Genomic DNA, 16,385 nt, shown 5'->3' with positions numbered 1-16,385 from the left:
CGTTGCAAGGCCTTGGACGAGGCACGAAAGCGAGTTTTTTGTGGAAAAAACAGAAATTTCGATTCCGACACAAAAACCTCTCTCCCAAACAGCCGAAGATTATCTCCGACATTTCCCGGAGCCTGTCGGAAGTCAAAGCCGAGAAACATCGCGATCGACCGATCGACCGAAATGCAAGGAGCCTGTGTACGAGGGATGCGATTGGAGGAAACGACAGGCAGCGGAATTTTCAAAACACAGCGCCATTATATAGCTAGAGGGAAGTGCGAACATCCAAAAGATGGAATCTAGTAAGTAAGAAAACTGTAGCTAAAATGCTCTTAATGTGGTTTCTTTCTTTCCTGTCTTTTCCCACCGTAAACTGTTCGTTAGATTCGGTCAAGTGAGCGACACGATTTGGCACGTTGTCGAACAGTAGTACCTCTGAAGGCGGTGAGACTTCTTCGTTCATTCCAGTACATTTCCAAATCTCCCACCTTTGCCACTCGATAGAACGCGCTATTGCGTGTACTTGAGCTGATTTTAATAATAATTTCAATCTGAATGATCTCCAAGTGAGAGAAAACGCAAATGACTGGCCTTTTTGGGGCACATTATCGCCTTGCCAGTGGTTTCACTGACGAAGCTTATTTGAACTGGGGAACTGGGGACGCGGAGAAGGACGACAACATATCTCAGGGAACAAGGGAACTTCATACAATTGAAGGGATCAAAAAGTAATTTTGGGTTCAAGGGAACAGAAGCAATTGTTTTAATGAATCAACGACACGCCCCAGCCCCTCCCTGGTAGGGCCTCATTAACGACAACTTTAAGGTGGCTCAAATCAGCAAATCAGTAAGAGAATGAATGTCTTATTTATGACGAAAGTAACCCTCTAATGCTGTTGTCTTGTGATACTAAAGGCCTGGGGTTCTGCAATAATCGCTCAACCAGATGTAGTCATTGACTTGACCCAGCAGGTTACCATGGCAACAAAACAGCCATGTCAGAACCGCCTTTATCTGGTATTTAAATGCTTTTCTATTTCAAATACGAAATCGGGGATTACCATTTGCTATTTGTGAAGAGTGATTTGCAAGCTGTGAACAGTAAAATTCTCTAAAAACTTAACACAAGGAAACAAAACATTCTCCAATGATGTCTATAAATAATTTGATGCACATTTACAATAACTTTGAATTGCCTTTAGTCAAGGATGTGAAAAGCTAACTTTTCCTTTCTCATTACTTCCAGACACAAGTGACCAGCAAGCAGTTATGTCAGTTGGTATGTGATTTTTGAAAAATTTCCAAACACTTTGAAGGCCTCTTACCTTGACATTTGATTAGTACGACCAATAATTAAATAATCTATGAGAAAAGCTAACTTTTCCTTTCTCATTATTTCCAGAGAAAAGTGACCAGCAACCGACCTGTTCAGTTGGTATGTGAGCTTTGAAAATGTTCTAAACACTTTGAGGGCCTCTTACCTTGACATTTCATTAGTACGACCAATAATTAAATAATCTATGAGAAAAGCTAACTTTTCCTTTCTCATTACTTCCAGAGAAAAGTCACCAGCAACCAATCATGCCAGTTGGTATGTGACCTTTGAAAATGTTCCAAACACAATTTGATTAGTACGACTAATAATTAAATAATTTATGCTTGTGTGACTGGAAGAAAGTCTGTTCATTCCATGTAATTATACTAATAATATCAATCTTTTTTCTTTGTTTACTAGAACCACCACCAGATGCTACATGTAAGCCCTTTGATCTTGATATTAGAAGTAACAATGTTTCTTGTCATGTGCGTTTGACTGAACTGGCATTGAAGTGCCTCGTTAATATAATATTGTAATTTATTATTCTTCCAGCAATGCAAAGGTACATCTTCTGAAACTATTTCAATTGTTAAAATTGGGGACCATCATTTCACTATATCTCATGATGATATTCTGCAATGTATACTAGATAGTGGGGAAACTGCCATTTATGGCATAGTTGACAAATTTGAACCTACTACAAACCTGGTGTCCAAAAAATAGGTTTATTATTCATGATGGAAAATCAGATGCATTAATTTTGAATGCACAGGCTTTTATTGGCCTCTTTGAAGTGCCTCGTTATGGGGAGAGAACGTCATGCCATACAATTCTTTCTCTGTGTGCGATAACCTTGCCTGGATAAAGCATGTGCAATAAAGTCCATGTAATGAAGACAATAACATCATTCCTTTCTTGCTTTTTGTAAACTGTTTTATTTGTTCTATAAACAGCACACAAAGAGTTGTCCCCTCAGGAGGGGATGACGCAACCCTTGAGTGACACCAGAATCCCAGAAAAAGAAAATGGTACAAATTCATTTCCTTATTACATTACTGAACTAGTTACTATCATTTGTCATTTGCTTTTCATCGTAACAGTGACAATGCCAACTTCTGTTTGACTTGCTTAACTACAGTCTGCAAGAAATTATATCACTCCTGTTTTCTAGAAAAGGCTGATGGAAAGGACCCAACAAAGGTTCCCCCCAAGGAGCCACACCCGTACACAAGTAAGCATAGAATATTCTTTATATTTACACATGACTACTTATCAAGTGAAGCTAGGATCTATTTCAGATATCATCTCAACATTACAAGTTAACTGCGAAGATCATAGCTTCACTTGCAAAGTGAACCAGCCGACGGTCAGTGACCTGATAACGGTTCACAATTAACATTTTACATGCCAATACAACGGCTATTCTTTTTTCTCTCTTTTTCAGGGTGCTGGCGATGTGGGGGACAGGGGCACATCAGGGCTCAGTGCCCCACCAAACCAAAACATGTAGATAGCGGGAGGGGGGGAAGTCGGGGGGCTAGGGGTGGAATTCGCGGTAGGGGCGGAAATCGGGGGGCAAGGGGGGGATATAGAGGCGTCATGCGCGGTACAGCACGTGGCAGGATTTTTCGTACAGGAAGAGGCGCGGGCGGCCATCGGGGCAGGGGGAATGGGAGAGGGTTGATGAATTTTATTCGGGGGAGAGTAATCAATATCTATAATTATAAGTAAAGAGACCTTGTCACGTTACAGTCAAGCTCTGTCCGCTGTACTGTTTATTCTTCAGACTGAGAGTTCTGAATTTCTTAGTTCATGCAGAAACATATTTCAGCTCTACATTTAGATTTTTTCCCAAAATGCATCACTGCAAACATGCAACTGCATAGCTTGACTGTAACAGTGCTTGACTCCTCCCTTTACTTTTTATAGATATTGATTATTATTGTTGTGTTATTGTTAAAGTATACAAGTAGATGAATAAAGACATTATTATCGTCATCATCCTTGATTAGATTGAAAACAACCGATAAATAATTCTAGCCAGCCAATGTCTTTCTGTCTTTCTTCATTTACTTATATTGCAATAATTGTTAATTAGAATAAATATTATTATTATTGTAAATATTATTTATGGCCTGCCAGGAGAGACACACCTTTTTAGGAAGGAACCAAAACCACTAATACTTGTTAGCCTTTCATTGGGAACTCATGAATCCTTATCTATTGTGAGGATGTTTGAATTTCGGGAACAGAACAGCCTATTTTCCATTTAGATAAATGACAAGAAATTTAGGCAACTGAAACAATCAATCCAAATTTCCTGTTGATAACATGGACTTTCTTGTGTAAAACAGGGTCCTGTAAGGCATCCACCTTGAATGTACAGTATCATTAAGGTGTGAACAACATTATTCAACTGCTAGTGTCTGTGAAAAACACATGAAGCACTCTTCATTCAGAATTAACCTTCCCAAAGCAACAACTAGAAAGCTAATTATTGAAAATTATCATTCCTCACAATATTAAGGTGAGGTTTTTTTTTCTTGCTCAGAAATTCCTGTTACCATAGTTACAGGACACAAGTATTAAGTTTCTTATTTCATTTGTTTGTTCATATGTGGAATAAAACCAAAAAAGCCATCAAGTCTCTCATTAAGATTTCAACCTTGCATGATATCTCTCATGTTTGGTATCTCTACATACAATAACTTTTATAGAGTAAAATTAGTTATCGATCAGCGAGTATCTGAGTATTTATTGCCCTGTTTTATTTGTTATCGAGAATGAAGTCCTTTGATTGCAGCCCTGCTCTGTGTGTCAGAACAACTAGAAAGCTAATTATTGAAAATTATCATTCCTCACAATATTAAGGTGAGGAATTTTTTTTTCTTGCTCAGAAATACCTGTTACCATAGTTACAGGACACAAGTATTAAGTTTCTTATCTCTTGCCTTTCTCCTAATAATTGAAACTGTGGTGATATTATTTTCATTTCATTTGTTTGTTCATATGTGGAATAAAACCAAAAAAGCCATCAAGTCTCTCATTAAGATTTCAACCTTGCATGATATCTCTCATGTTTGGTATCTGTACATACAATAACTTTTATAGAGTAAAATTAGTTATCGATCAGCGAGTATCTGAGTATTTATTGCCCTGTTTTATTTGTTATCGAGAATGAAGTCCTTTGATTGCAGCCCTGCTCTGTGTGTCAGAAAGTTTTGAATCGGTTCATAGACCGAATGCATAAATGGCAGCCAAAAAAATTTTCTTTTGTTTATGTGCTATTTAGCCTTAGTAGCCTCGATTGCATGGACAAAATACAAAAGAAATGTTGCTTGAGAGCGAGGCTAGTGAGTCTCATTAGCACATAAACAAAAGAATGCATTTTTGGTCGCCATTTATGCATTTGGTCAATTAAAAAGAATACATGACAACAAAGACCTTATGGTCTCAACCACTGTTTATTTAATATATTTCATATGCTTCCTAATCACTGAACAGAGTGTATGAACACTCAAGCTTGAAACAAAACTTGTGAGCCAATGGGCTCTCGTTTGCACGGTTCAAAACTGGAAATTTCATGCTTCCATTGCAAGGCCAAGCATCTGTGGCCATTGTAGATAATTATGCAAAGATTTTTCATTTTCACTTCATGCAAAATATAGACCATTCTACAGTTGTAGCTAAGCTGCCTGGCTTTAGAATGGAAGCGAGGCTGCCAGTGACCCTGTTTTGATACAAACCTTTGTGCTTTTCTCATGTTAATGTAGACTAATTTGAATCACAACAACACAATTTACATGATAAAAGCAGTTAGGTCTGTATCGATTCAAGGTCACCGGCAGCCTCGCAGCCATTCATAGGCCAGGTCACTGAGCAAACAACTGTAAAATGGCCCATTGCCGTTGTTCCAAGTAAGAATAAACATTTGCATTTGTTTTGTATATGTGCTGTCAATTTAACTGGCTCAATAAAGCAATTACTGGCTCAAATGATGGAGGTGATGTTATTTCAAGTTACTAAGGCTACGTATAAAATCAGCCTGTCATTCACTTGAATTTGGGAAACTGGGACAACCAATTTTGCTTCAACTAAGTTAATTCTTATTCTGCTAGGCCCTCTTGTTTGAAAACATGCACCCTTCAGTCAAGCTCTCATGCTGTTCACAAGAGGAGAAAAAATTGTGGGGTGGAAGCTTTTGTGAATTGATTCTGGACTTAGAGAAGTGAAACTGTTTTTTTGGAAATCAGACGGTTTTTCGCCGTTTGGAGCTTGACTGAAAGACTGCACAGACAGTTACCCTTTCACTGCCTTGTGGATGGTGCGTGTGGAAGTCATGAGTCTGTAGACACCTCCTCGCTTTTTGGAGCCTTGCAATTCCACAGGAACAAGGCTGTCAATGTCTTCCTTCCACTCTTCGACCGAGAGTTCAAGCTTATATAAGTTGGTGCCTATGTGTTTGTAATATAACAGCGTCGCCTCTTTTTGTCTTATGGACTTGACCTGGCCAATGTAAACCACCGGCTTCAGATAGGTGCTTTCCTCTGATACAACGGCGACGAAATCGCCCCTGTTGACTGTCTCATCACCCTCTTCTGGTTCCCCATCGGTTGCAGTTTCCCCTTCATCCAGACGGCCCTCTGCGTAATCTCTGGCTAAGTCGACCGCCATTCGTTTCTTCTGATTTGCTGTGCGGCGATCGTATGTATGTTGCGCTTGTTTTCGCGAATGCCTGAGCGCAGATGCTAGCGAAGCCTTGAGAGAGTCCGTACAGTCCCTGTTAAAATCATAGAACAATGTCTGAGTCATGATATGTAATATTACACTCGAGGGGGGAATGAGAGAACTGAAATTATTGTAGGGTAGTTGACCAAAGACTGAAAAACACTCTGTTTGCCCTCCAAGAATTGCATAATAACTGTTTCCAGTTTCACCTGAGACTGACAATGGTCCCAAGAGAAAATATAAGCAATCAATGCTCTTGCATAATTCTGAAAGTGGCCTACTTACAAACACTTTGTTTAGGTCAGAGACTTAACAAACAAACATGGACATGGGATTCAATTAGCTTGAGCAAACTACCAGCCATCTCTTCGCACGGATGCAAACCAAGTATTCTAGTGCATAGGACTGATTGATGAAAAATAAATTATTGGAATCCTATGTTTTTAAGCTGTTTCATGTGAGTCAAAGAATATATTGACCTCTTGACTCAACTTCCCTAATTTTAAGACTAAAAGTGCCCTCTGAATTACTAAGAATAACTCACGATTTGTCGTACGCCCAAGTGATAAAGGAACTTCTGAGTATGTTTATGGAAGCCAACTTTCCCGTAAGGCCATATAGCACGCTCTTCAAGTGGGCAGAAAAGGAGGCAGCAGTGAAGTGATCACCATTCTTGTTCTGGAGTAAAAAAAAGGGTAGTGCATTTGCATTGGTTGTGTTTTGTTTTGTTGTTTTTTTTTTCATTTTTGAGACCTTTTTCTTATAGAGATCCTTGCCAATGCCACTCACGTGTGTGCAAAACATACACATACATGTTAGGGTGGAAAAAAGAATGAATACTCAAAAAACAAGCAGGGTGATTTTTCTAAAAAAAACACCCTCACAGGGGTGAATCTGTTGGAAAAAAATATCCCAGAGAGGTGTTGTTTCTCTTGAAATCACCCCACAAGTGTCCAGGATCACAAAAAATCACCCCAATTGGGTTGATTTCATATCACGCAAGGGTTAATTTTGCAAATCCACTCACCCCAGAGAGATGTGGTTTTCAGTCAAAAACACCCCACTAGGGTTCCTAATCACAACCGTGAACCTTGATAGGGGTGTACTTTTCACAACAAAACACCTCACTGAAATGTGGTTTCACTTGAAATCACCCCCAAAAGGTGTGAAATTAGGTGCAAAAACCCCACTTGGGACATGAAAATACCTAACAAGGGGTAAATTTTAAAATTACCACACCCTGCAAGGGTAAATGTGCCCAAAAAAACACCCCACCACAGAATTTATCACTGAATTTTACATCCTGAAATAGCTTTTGGGGGTGAAATTTGACTGTGACCAACCCTCAGAAGGACGAAATGTTTTAAAAAACCATCCTTGCTATCGAATTGGGGGTGAAATGTGACTGTGAGCAACCCTCAGATGGACGAAATGTAAAAAAAAGCCATCCTTGCTATCGAATTGGGGGTGAAACAAGAAGATTTAACAGCTTTATACCTCTATGTTAGGGTTAGGGTGCATCCTTGGCTGGGCCAAAGTAGGGGTATTTAAGGCACTTTCCTCACCCCAAAAGTCCAGAAATTGAAATTTCAATTACACAAGATGTGAGAGTATCATTTGGTAAGTTAGTAACACCAGATTAAAGCCTTACCAGCAGGAGGTATCTACCACTGGAATCGGTCACCATATGCGGCCGATAATCTTTTATGTATGACAGAAGCAGTCGACATAGCTCGTCCTGTGGCTGAAAAAGATTAGTGGCATTTACCTGAATGTTTGGTCAATCATCAAACTAAACGGTAAGTCAACACTTTTGATTGCTGAACACACATTGTACAAATTTCTAACAATTTGAGATTGGCATAAATTGCCAGCTAGCCAGTTTGAGAACAGAATCAACATCGATGGATTTCAACAAATGTTTATGGATGGAGCGCTTCATCCATGTCAATCAGTAGAAATTTCAGGTCAATTATCTCAGATCACCATGAGTGTGGCAAATTGTCCCAAAACAGGCTACCCTTTTGTGATGAGATTGATGTAAATAAATTATGCTTATTCTACAAAATTATGCTGAAATGGATCTTGCCCAGAGTACCTGACAAATAAAATAATTAGTGCATATCAGCGACATGTCAACCAGAACCTCACGCTATGATGATACAACTTTACCCTGCGCTAGATGTAAATGTGACACAGAAGGTGGAAAAAACCTTTCTTGCTACAGCCACAAAACTTTGGAACTCTCTACCTATTAATACAAGATCTAGCACCAGTATTATTGCCTTCAAACAGAATTATTGTAATCTTATAAAGAAAGGTTATGCTGGCTTTGATAGCTTTCCCATTTCATAAAATTTTCACTCTTTGAATATTACATTTTACCCTTTTTAATATTTGTAACTTACATGTAGTTTTATATATTTTAGGGGAGGGCCACAAGTTTACCAGTTCTCAACTATAATGTGTCACCCTTGGTAAATCAAGTTATTTATTTATTATTGATTGATTTCTTTATTTACTTACTTAATTTATTGGAACCAAAGAGAAGATTGTCTAACCTGTAGAGCCAGCTCGTCTCGTCCAGAAAACTTCCTTGTCTTGTAGTTATTAAAGTGGAGGACAATGTCCCCACTATCCTTGACAATCAAATAATTCTTCCCAGTGGAGCTCTTTGGGTCAAAGTTACTAGCCTGTTCCCCTGACAGGACTTCCAGGGTCCTTATTTCCAATCCCCGTGCCGGGGGAATAAACACGTACAAGGATAGCATTATTAGGTCACAAAATTCTTTGGCTTTGAACTTCATCGGGCCTGTCAATTCAAACTTTTCTCTTTGCTTGCTAACGGCGGAAACCACTTCCTCCCTTTTTTTAAAGACAAAAGCCAAAAAACAAAAAAATGAATAAGGTTCACACAGGTTGGGCTGTCCAGAACAAAGGGAAAGTGAATGATTCAGGTCAAAACTACTGCAGCCAAGAGAGATGTATCTTGCAAACAATGGTTAATCAATTTACTTTAAGTGCCAATTTCTCCTGAAGCTCTAAGCTTCCCTCAAATTAGTGTGACTGGGAACTAACACAATTGTTTGAATCTTAACAATCTGTAGTGTACAGCTAGTTATGCAATATACTGAATACTAATTTTAGTCTATGCCGTCACAGAGTGAGCAAAAAGCAGATTTCATGCTAAGACTAACCAAGGGATCCAGCGATTTTGGGCAGAAAGATCTTCCATCGTGGTTGGCCTTTCCAAATCACCTGCTTTTTGGAGAATTCTGGCTTGCGTTCTGAGTTGGCGGATAATCGGCACCCCTTTGAAGTCAGGAGCATCCTCTTTGTTCACAAATTTTATTGGGTACAGCAGCGAGCTAAGGTGATTTGACACCGTGGCTGAACTGCAATTTCGTTCTTCCTGCAAGGAAACAGAACAGGTTAATTGAGGCTCAAAACAGCCAAAAATCAATAAGTAAATAGAGAAGTGTAAATGAAAGAAAAGCAAAGGAACTTTATTCAAGTGTCTATTAGTTCTACAACTAAATGTGAGCCTGTAATACTTGTGTGTACTGCTCAAAATGGCAAATATTGGAGGGACTGAGTAGTTACTCGCTACACAAGTAAGCATCACAGATAAATTGCGCTACAATTGTGACCCATAACCTTTGCATCTGAGGAATTGTTTTAAAGTAATTTCTCGCCATAAATCAATGGACTTTTTTACATCAGGTCGTGTGCCAACTTGTTTTGATTACACAGGGACAGCTAGTGTATACATTCAACTCACGGAGGATGGAACCCTTTAAACTCTGTTGGTAAGGCAATTTTTTACCATCAGCAGATAGGTAAAAAGTTATATTATCAGAATATTTATCACTGACATGTAGCAGAAATTCATCAAAGGCAAGAGCCTCTGGGTGAAAGTGATCAAGCTTGAAAGTCAAAATTTCACCAACCAAGCAATAAATCAGTGATACAAAAATTTTCCAATTTGTTGGTAATTTCTTTCTTTCAGAAAAAGTATGAAGTCATATTACTAATAATAAAAACAATACTGAAAAAATTGAAGGAACTCAGCCAGATGAGTAATTATAAAAAACTTGAATAAGCATTCTATAGATAAAAAAAAAAAAAAACATTGCTGCAAGCTTTCCACCACTAGAGCTGAGGTCTTCAACGGGCAAAATGATGAATGAAGTGAAAATTGGGAGAACATATAGTGAGTTAAAAATGATAACAATCATTGTTATCATTTTCATTTTTATATATTCTCCAAATTTTTACTTCAAGCTTTCAACCACTAGAGCTGAGGTCTTCAACGGGCAAAATGATGAATGAAGTGAAAATTGGGAGAATATATAGTGAGATAAAAATGATAACAATTATTGTTATGAATTTTATTTTTATATTTTCTCCAAATTTTCATGTCATTCATCATTTTGCCCGTTGAAGACCTCAGCTCTAGTGGTCGAAAGTTTGCAGCAATTGTTTATGTGTTTTAACCAGAGAACGCCCGTTCAAGTTTTTTTTTATCAAAAACAATATTATTATTGACTTCTTACCATGCAAAGTTGACTTTTTAACAGCTAGCTATTTATAATTTATCTTTAATTTGATAAAGGCAGCATTGAAAAGAGATTTCAGATTATTATCAGCATAAAGCAAGTTTCAACAGCAGATTGGTAAAAAGATAACACATTGTTGACCATACTATTATTCTTTCTTTGATAAGTCTTGGACCTGATTTGGTTGTGAATGGCCAAGAATATTTTAATCATACCTGTCAGCAATGGGGATTACCTCTGTGTTAAAACCTGAGAAACTTTTTTGGGTTTTGTTAGCTCGTGGTAGGATTAGGTTATTGTTTGATGTTTTCTGCTCTTTTGTTTTCCTAAGGGTTCCATCCTTTGTGAGTTTCACAGGTTTTTACCCCGAGGGTGAGCCCCTGTGTAATCAAAACAAGTTGACACACGACCTGATGTAAAAAGTCCATTGATTTATGGCGAGAAATTACTTTAAAACAATACCTCCGATGCAAAAGTTATGGGTCACAATTGTAGCGCAATTTATCTGTGATGGTTACTTGTGTAGCGAGTAACTCCTCAGTCCCTCCAATGTTCGCCATTTTCAGCAGTTTCTTTACACACAAGTATTACGGGCTCGCATTTTTTACTAAACCGCTGGCAACACAATGCAGGCGCGACGATTTTTGCGATTTCAGTTAAAGTGGGAGTAAATTTTGTGATCTTAATTGATAAAAATTGCAATTGGATGTTTTCGTTAATTTGGAGCCTTTTTCTACAACGCTCTAATTAAACAAAATGGTGGCCATTGATGTGGTTTTCAGTCCCCGGCCGTGAGTGTTGGGTGGTTCACTTAGGCGTTTCCACAAAGGTGTCAAAACTTAATTTACGAAAGCATGTAAAGAATCTCTCTCACCTTTAGAAATTCAACGTAACCTTCGATCAAGGGAGTTCTCAAAAAGCACTCTGGTAAAATTTCTGCATCACGTCCTAACGTATTTTTAACGTAACCCAGAAAGCCTGCAAAGAATAAAAAAAGAGTGGTTGTTAACTAGACTTGTAGCGTCACCCAAATATCGGTCATCACTTAATGTAAACGTGGAAATTAAAGCCAAAAAAAACCAAAGATACTTACAAAGCATTCTCTCTTGAGCCTTGTCGTAAGTGGAAAGGGCCACCGGTGCTTTCTCTCTTTCAAAGTTAACTGTCTGGGTAAAGAATTTCTTTACGGAAGCCAAGAATTTTCGGACTGTCTCGGGTAGCTCATCGAATTTGACGGAATAAGGGGTTTTGCGCTTGTTCCCTCCTGGTGCTGAATTCGGGGTAGATTCCGCGTGAATTTCACCCTCACTGACGTCGTGTTCATCTTCGGATCGGGTTAGGCTCACGTTGGTCGCTTCTTGTTCCTTCGAAGTATAGCAGTCAACGAGTGGTTCTTCCAAGTTTTCTTGTTCGGGCGGGACGGGTAATACCGGGAAATCGTCCACGATTTCGATTAGATGAACTGACGAGTTATCTGCAGCACTGGAGGAGCAAGGCATTTGGTGTTCCATTGCGGAAAAGGTGATTTCAACAAAAAAAATACCCAAGCGAGTGATCTGTTGGCGTCCTCAATGATGATATGGAAGAAATGATTTACTGGTGCGAGAAAAATGCTTTGCGAGCTGCGAGATCACACACACCGACACTGTGTCACACTTTATTTATTCATTATTGCATAACTTCATACTTTCATATAACCGCCCTGTTTGGCGGGAAAAGAAGAAACGCAGCGATTACTGTTTTTCAAAGGTACCAAGCCCGCCTACCTCAATGCATTGGTGTTTTTAATTTCTCAGAGACATACTCAAATACGACACTTTCTGTTCAGTGTACACGTTATGGTACATGAAAGTCCTTGTAATGGAGAGTTTTAAAAGTCTTAGATATTCGTTACAAAGCTGTTATCGCATGACTTTATAACTTCTTTTCTTTTTAGATGTTAATGTTACCCAATAAGGGTGCGTTTGATTGGGAAATCCTGAATTTGGGTCCTCGTATTTCCATTCGAAAGCAAAAGTTGTGGCGGTTTTCACTCATTAAAACCCTTCCTAACATAAATTTCCAAATGGTGAAATCTACGACAAAATCCGATTTCAGATTTTGCGTTCGATTGGAAATCCGAAGATCTAGATCCGGAAGTCCCAGTCGAACGCACAACTTCCCGCCATTCATATTTAATTACCAGTCTTTTCCGAGAGATTTCCAACCGACGTATTTAACGGACGTTTTGCAAATATCGGTGCAATGGAGGATTACGTTAATATTCCAAAGCGATTAATCCTTCAACTTATGAGCAATGAAGACGTATTATCTTCATTGTCGAATTTACCACCGAATATTCAAACGGTTGTTGAAAACTGCACGATGACTATTCGGGAAATTGCTGTTAGTGCAGGAATTACACCACAAGAGGAAAGAAGTTCAAATACTTCCTCGCCTGTAAACAGCTTGCCTGCCACCTCTGGAGTAATGCAAGGTATGGTCATATCTTAGTATTGACTTGATGTTACTGTAGAAGCACAAATGAAATCTCCCCGACTTTGGGTTTACGTTCGAATTTAAATTGTTCTTTCAAGATCGTTCGTTGGTATGCTAAAGTGTTGGTTTCCTGGACATCGACGTATCATCAAAAGAGAATTGAAAAGAGAATTGTAACTACAACTAATTTGACCGCAGTTTTATAGAACAACTCTGATGTGGAAAACCAAATTGACTGGTCTTATTAACAATTGCTCGTTCGTGTATTTCAAAACAATTCTTTATGCAAAATTTGGGGGCCAAACAAACATTAAGTGTATTATGAGGAATGATAAAGTAGAGAATGGCCAATTTTTCCTCCTTTCAAAGCAACTGCAAAAGTGAACTTTCAATCTAAAGTTTCGCTTCAACGGTTTTATAAATAAAAGGGTGTAACCACACAAAGCAAGTATGAAAAGCATTATTGTATTGGCTTTTCCAAACTTTATTTAAACGAAAGAAATACTGACTTCTTAGACAAGTACCTCACCACACTAACTAATTGCCTTTCTTGGCAGTCTCAGTTAGAGGTCTTTGGACAAATATGTTGCTTGAGAAAAATAGATCTGTGATTGTCCCACAATTCACTACAGTAGTCAAAACAGAATAGAATACGAGCTTGGTAAAATGTTATTTAAGTTTCGCGAGGAACAAGGTCACTGGCGAACTGGTCTTAGTCCTGTTCACAACTTTCGCAAAAAACCGCCCAAATATGTTTCCGCAAATTGTGGGCAAAAGCTTTTAGTATCTCGTAAAATGCCCTTAGTAATATCTCACGGACTGCCCTATATATTTCCCAATATCTCTTGTTGAGTTGACGGTTTTCTAGGGTCTCATTATCCATAGTGCGACTGTCGTATGACCTTGACAAAGTGTTCGCTATTTGTTTCACGAACCAATGTTTGGCAAGATTAAAACAAAGCTTCTCCTTATTCCCGCCAAGGAAACTCCTAATATGGGCAGTAAACAGTTCGATTGGCCAATCACATTACTGCATTTCGAATGACGTCAAAGCCTAACCTTCCAGAAAGTTCCATGGAGAAATGACGTTGTTTGCATCCGCGTTCGCTCAGCCAATGAAAATTCGCGCTCGTTTGTTTTTGTTCGATGAGCCAATGAAATGCTTTGCATTTTTGTTTACGTTCTGTTTTTCGTTATTTTTCAAGGTCATATGAAAGTCGCTCTATCCTCCATTTTGAAACTGGCATCTATCGTAAGTGTGGGATACATTATTGAAAAGTAATTCCGCTGGTCAATTTGGGCGCTGGGTAGTTCGGTTGCTGGCTCGGATGAACAAGAAAGGGGAAATTATCTCGCGATTATCTAATATCTCGAGAGCTTGTAAAGTAAAAAACATCGTGATATTTGTGGCCAGGCCTAACTAGTTTAAGTGCCCCCGAGAAGAGGCTTGGAGGTGTTAAATATAAACTAAGAATAAGAAACCTTGATAGTACATTGATCTTTTTTTTTTCTGTCTTAATGGATGCGTCTCTGTCAATGTAGGTAGTGAACATGGTCAATCGAGTCATGAAGATGATCATTTAATCCCTGAGGCTGACCGTATGGGAGAAGATCAGGCCAATCACGGTCCTGCTTATGAACATGGTCAATCGAGTCATGAAGATGATCATTTAATCCCTGAGGCTGACCGTGTGGGAGAAGATCAGGCTAATCACGGTCCTGCTTATGATGCAGAAATTAGTCAAGAAGCATCCACGAGTGGTCAGAATCAACTCAGGAGAAGGGTTGTTCAACGGCGTACCCGGCGCGTTCAGAGCAAGTTGAGGGGCAGGAATAGGCCAAGGGCCAATGACTTGAACGACGGACCACTACCTGCTTCTCAGGAAAGTCAAGTTCGTGATGACCAAGCTCGGGGAAACAACCCACCAAATAGACACCTGAGATACCTGGTACAGAATCTCCGCGCTTACCAAAACAATCTTGAAAAAGCCAGGTTTATGTTACAATATTTCAATGGCTGCAGTTTTAATGCTGGAATGTGTCCTGATGGTGTCATAAGGTTTTCAGATGACGAGGCTGCTCAGCTATCGCGATATGTCCGAGAAATTGATGAAGAGGACAATGCGGAAATAGCTGAGCCAGAGGTATGAGCATTTGAAATGTGTATACATTTACGTCATTGCATTGCTATGGTTATTATTTCGCGTTAAAAATATTAATATAATTCAATTTATGATGGCAGTTCTAAGTTCAGTTATTATCCCTCAAAATTTAGCATACATTCTCTCTGGAATACCTATCCAGTCATCTCCCTTAAAAACATGTTATTTATCTTGAAATAGGTTATCCAAAAGTTGCGGTTCGCTATACAGCAAAAATTTCAGCTGTCTTTACAACAAACCGCAGAAGTGGGGAAAGTGCTCTGTGAAGCACTGAAGACATTCCCAAGCTTGCCAGAAGAAGATGACGATGACGAAAACCCACAAAGTAAAAGGCCAAGATTAACCGAGATTTTAGACGAAGAAGTTAATGTTGGGATATCGTCGACTTCCATGCAGGAGGCTATGCTTGTTCATCGTAATCTCGCCCGTTTTCCAATTCTGGCGTTTTCGAATGAACCTGTGAGTCATCTTGCCAACAAGGATGTAAGGAATGCGTTAGATAATGTCCCAGATAAGATTCACCATGAATGCAATGTTAGTGACAAGTTACACAACACATTTCTCGATCAAAGCGCGTATGAGAACTCTGTTCCAGCTGGAAGAAATCTCCTTTTGTCTGCGCCCATAAACATCGAGTCTGTTGTGGTAAATGATGGTGATGGCATTATTTTGGGAGTGAATCCTTCTTCTGATAGACCCCTCGAAAACGCAACGTACACCAGATTAAACCGAATTGATGCGCCGGAACTGTTTGCTGTTCATTACGTAAGAGACGAAGCGACGAACCAGGTTCTCCACCAGTTTAAAGGGCATTCGTCTCTGCTAGGTATGCAGTTCTTTCTAGATCTTTTCGTTCGTAAGGGCAGCGCGCATTTCCACTATGAGCTTCCCCGAATTGGGAAACTTGAGCCAAAAGATCACTACGGAAGGCCCTTGAAAGAATTTTGGTTTAAATTTCTGACGAGTCCTTCACAGCACGAGTTACGCATTCTTGATGCTATAATCCAGAAATGTGATGGCCTTGATGCACATGAAAAGGCAGTCTTGATGTCTCCTTTTGATCCCAGACTGGCAACTGTAGCTAGTCCCTTTTACCTCAGTTTAAATGCCTTGCTAGTTTTAAGTGGAAATTCCCACGTCTTCACACGATTT

At 39.1% G+C, this 16,385-nt stretch overlaps 2 protein-coding genes across 2 annotated transcripts; one reads left to right on the top strand and one right to left on the bottom strand.

The window, feature by feature from the left end:
• The first annotated feature begins 221 nt into the window (after window positions 1–221).
• On the top strand, window positions 222–5,301 carry LOC138034801 (guanyl-specific ribonuclease pgl-1-like). Its single transcript, XM_068881906.1, has 8 exons — window positions 222–290; window positions 1,235–1,267; window positions 1,391–1,423; window positions 1,547–1,579; window positions 1,724–1,744; window positions 2,260–2,334; window positions 2,478–2,537; window positions 2,751–5,301. Exons 1-8 carry the CDS (start codon window positions 281–283, stop codon window positions 3,035–3,037), a joined length of 552 nt encoding a protein of 183 aa, XP_068738007.1. The 5' UTR covers window positions 222–280; the 3' UTR covers window positions 3,038–5,301.
• On the bottom strand, window positions 4,752–12,119 carry LOC138034802 (uncharacterized). Its single transcript, XM_068881907.1, has 7 exons — window positions 11,687–12,119; window positions 11,468–11,571; window positions 9,232–9,446; window positions 8,596–8,899; window positions 7,686–7,778; window positions 6,579–6,712; window positions 4,752–6,086 (listed from the first exon to the last, which is right to left on the bottom strand). The coding sequence occupies exons 1-7, from the start codon at window positions 12,102–12,104 to the stop codon at window positions 5,606–5,608; spliced, it is 1,749 nt and encodes a 582-aa protein (XP_068738008.1). The 5' UTR covers window positions 12,105–12,119; the 3' UTR covers window positions 4,752–5,605.
• Window positions 12,120–16,385: the final 4,266 nt, after the last annotated feature.

Source organism: Montipora capricornis, unplaced genomic scaffold (assembly GCF_036669925.1).
Source record: "Montipora capricornis isolate CH-2021 unplaced genomic scaffold, ASM3666992v2 scaffold_198, whole genome shotgun sequence".
Lineage (NCBI taxonomy): Eukaryota > Metazoa > Cnidaria > Anthozoa > Scleractinia > Acroporidae > Montipora > Montipora capricornis.
Note: the sequence above shows the minus strand (reverse complement) of the source record. Positions and strands in the feature narration are given on the sequence as shown.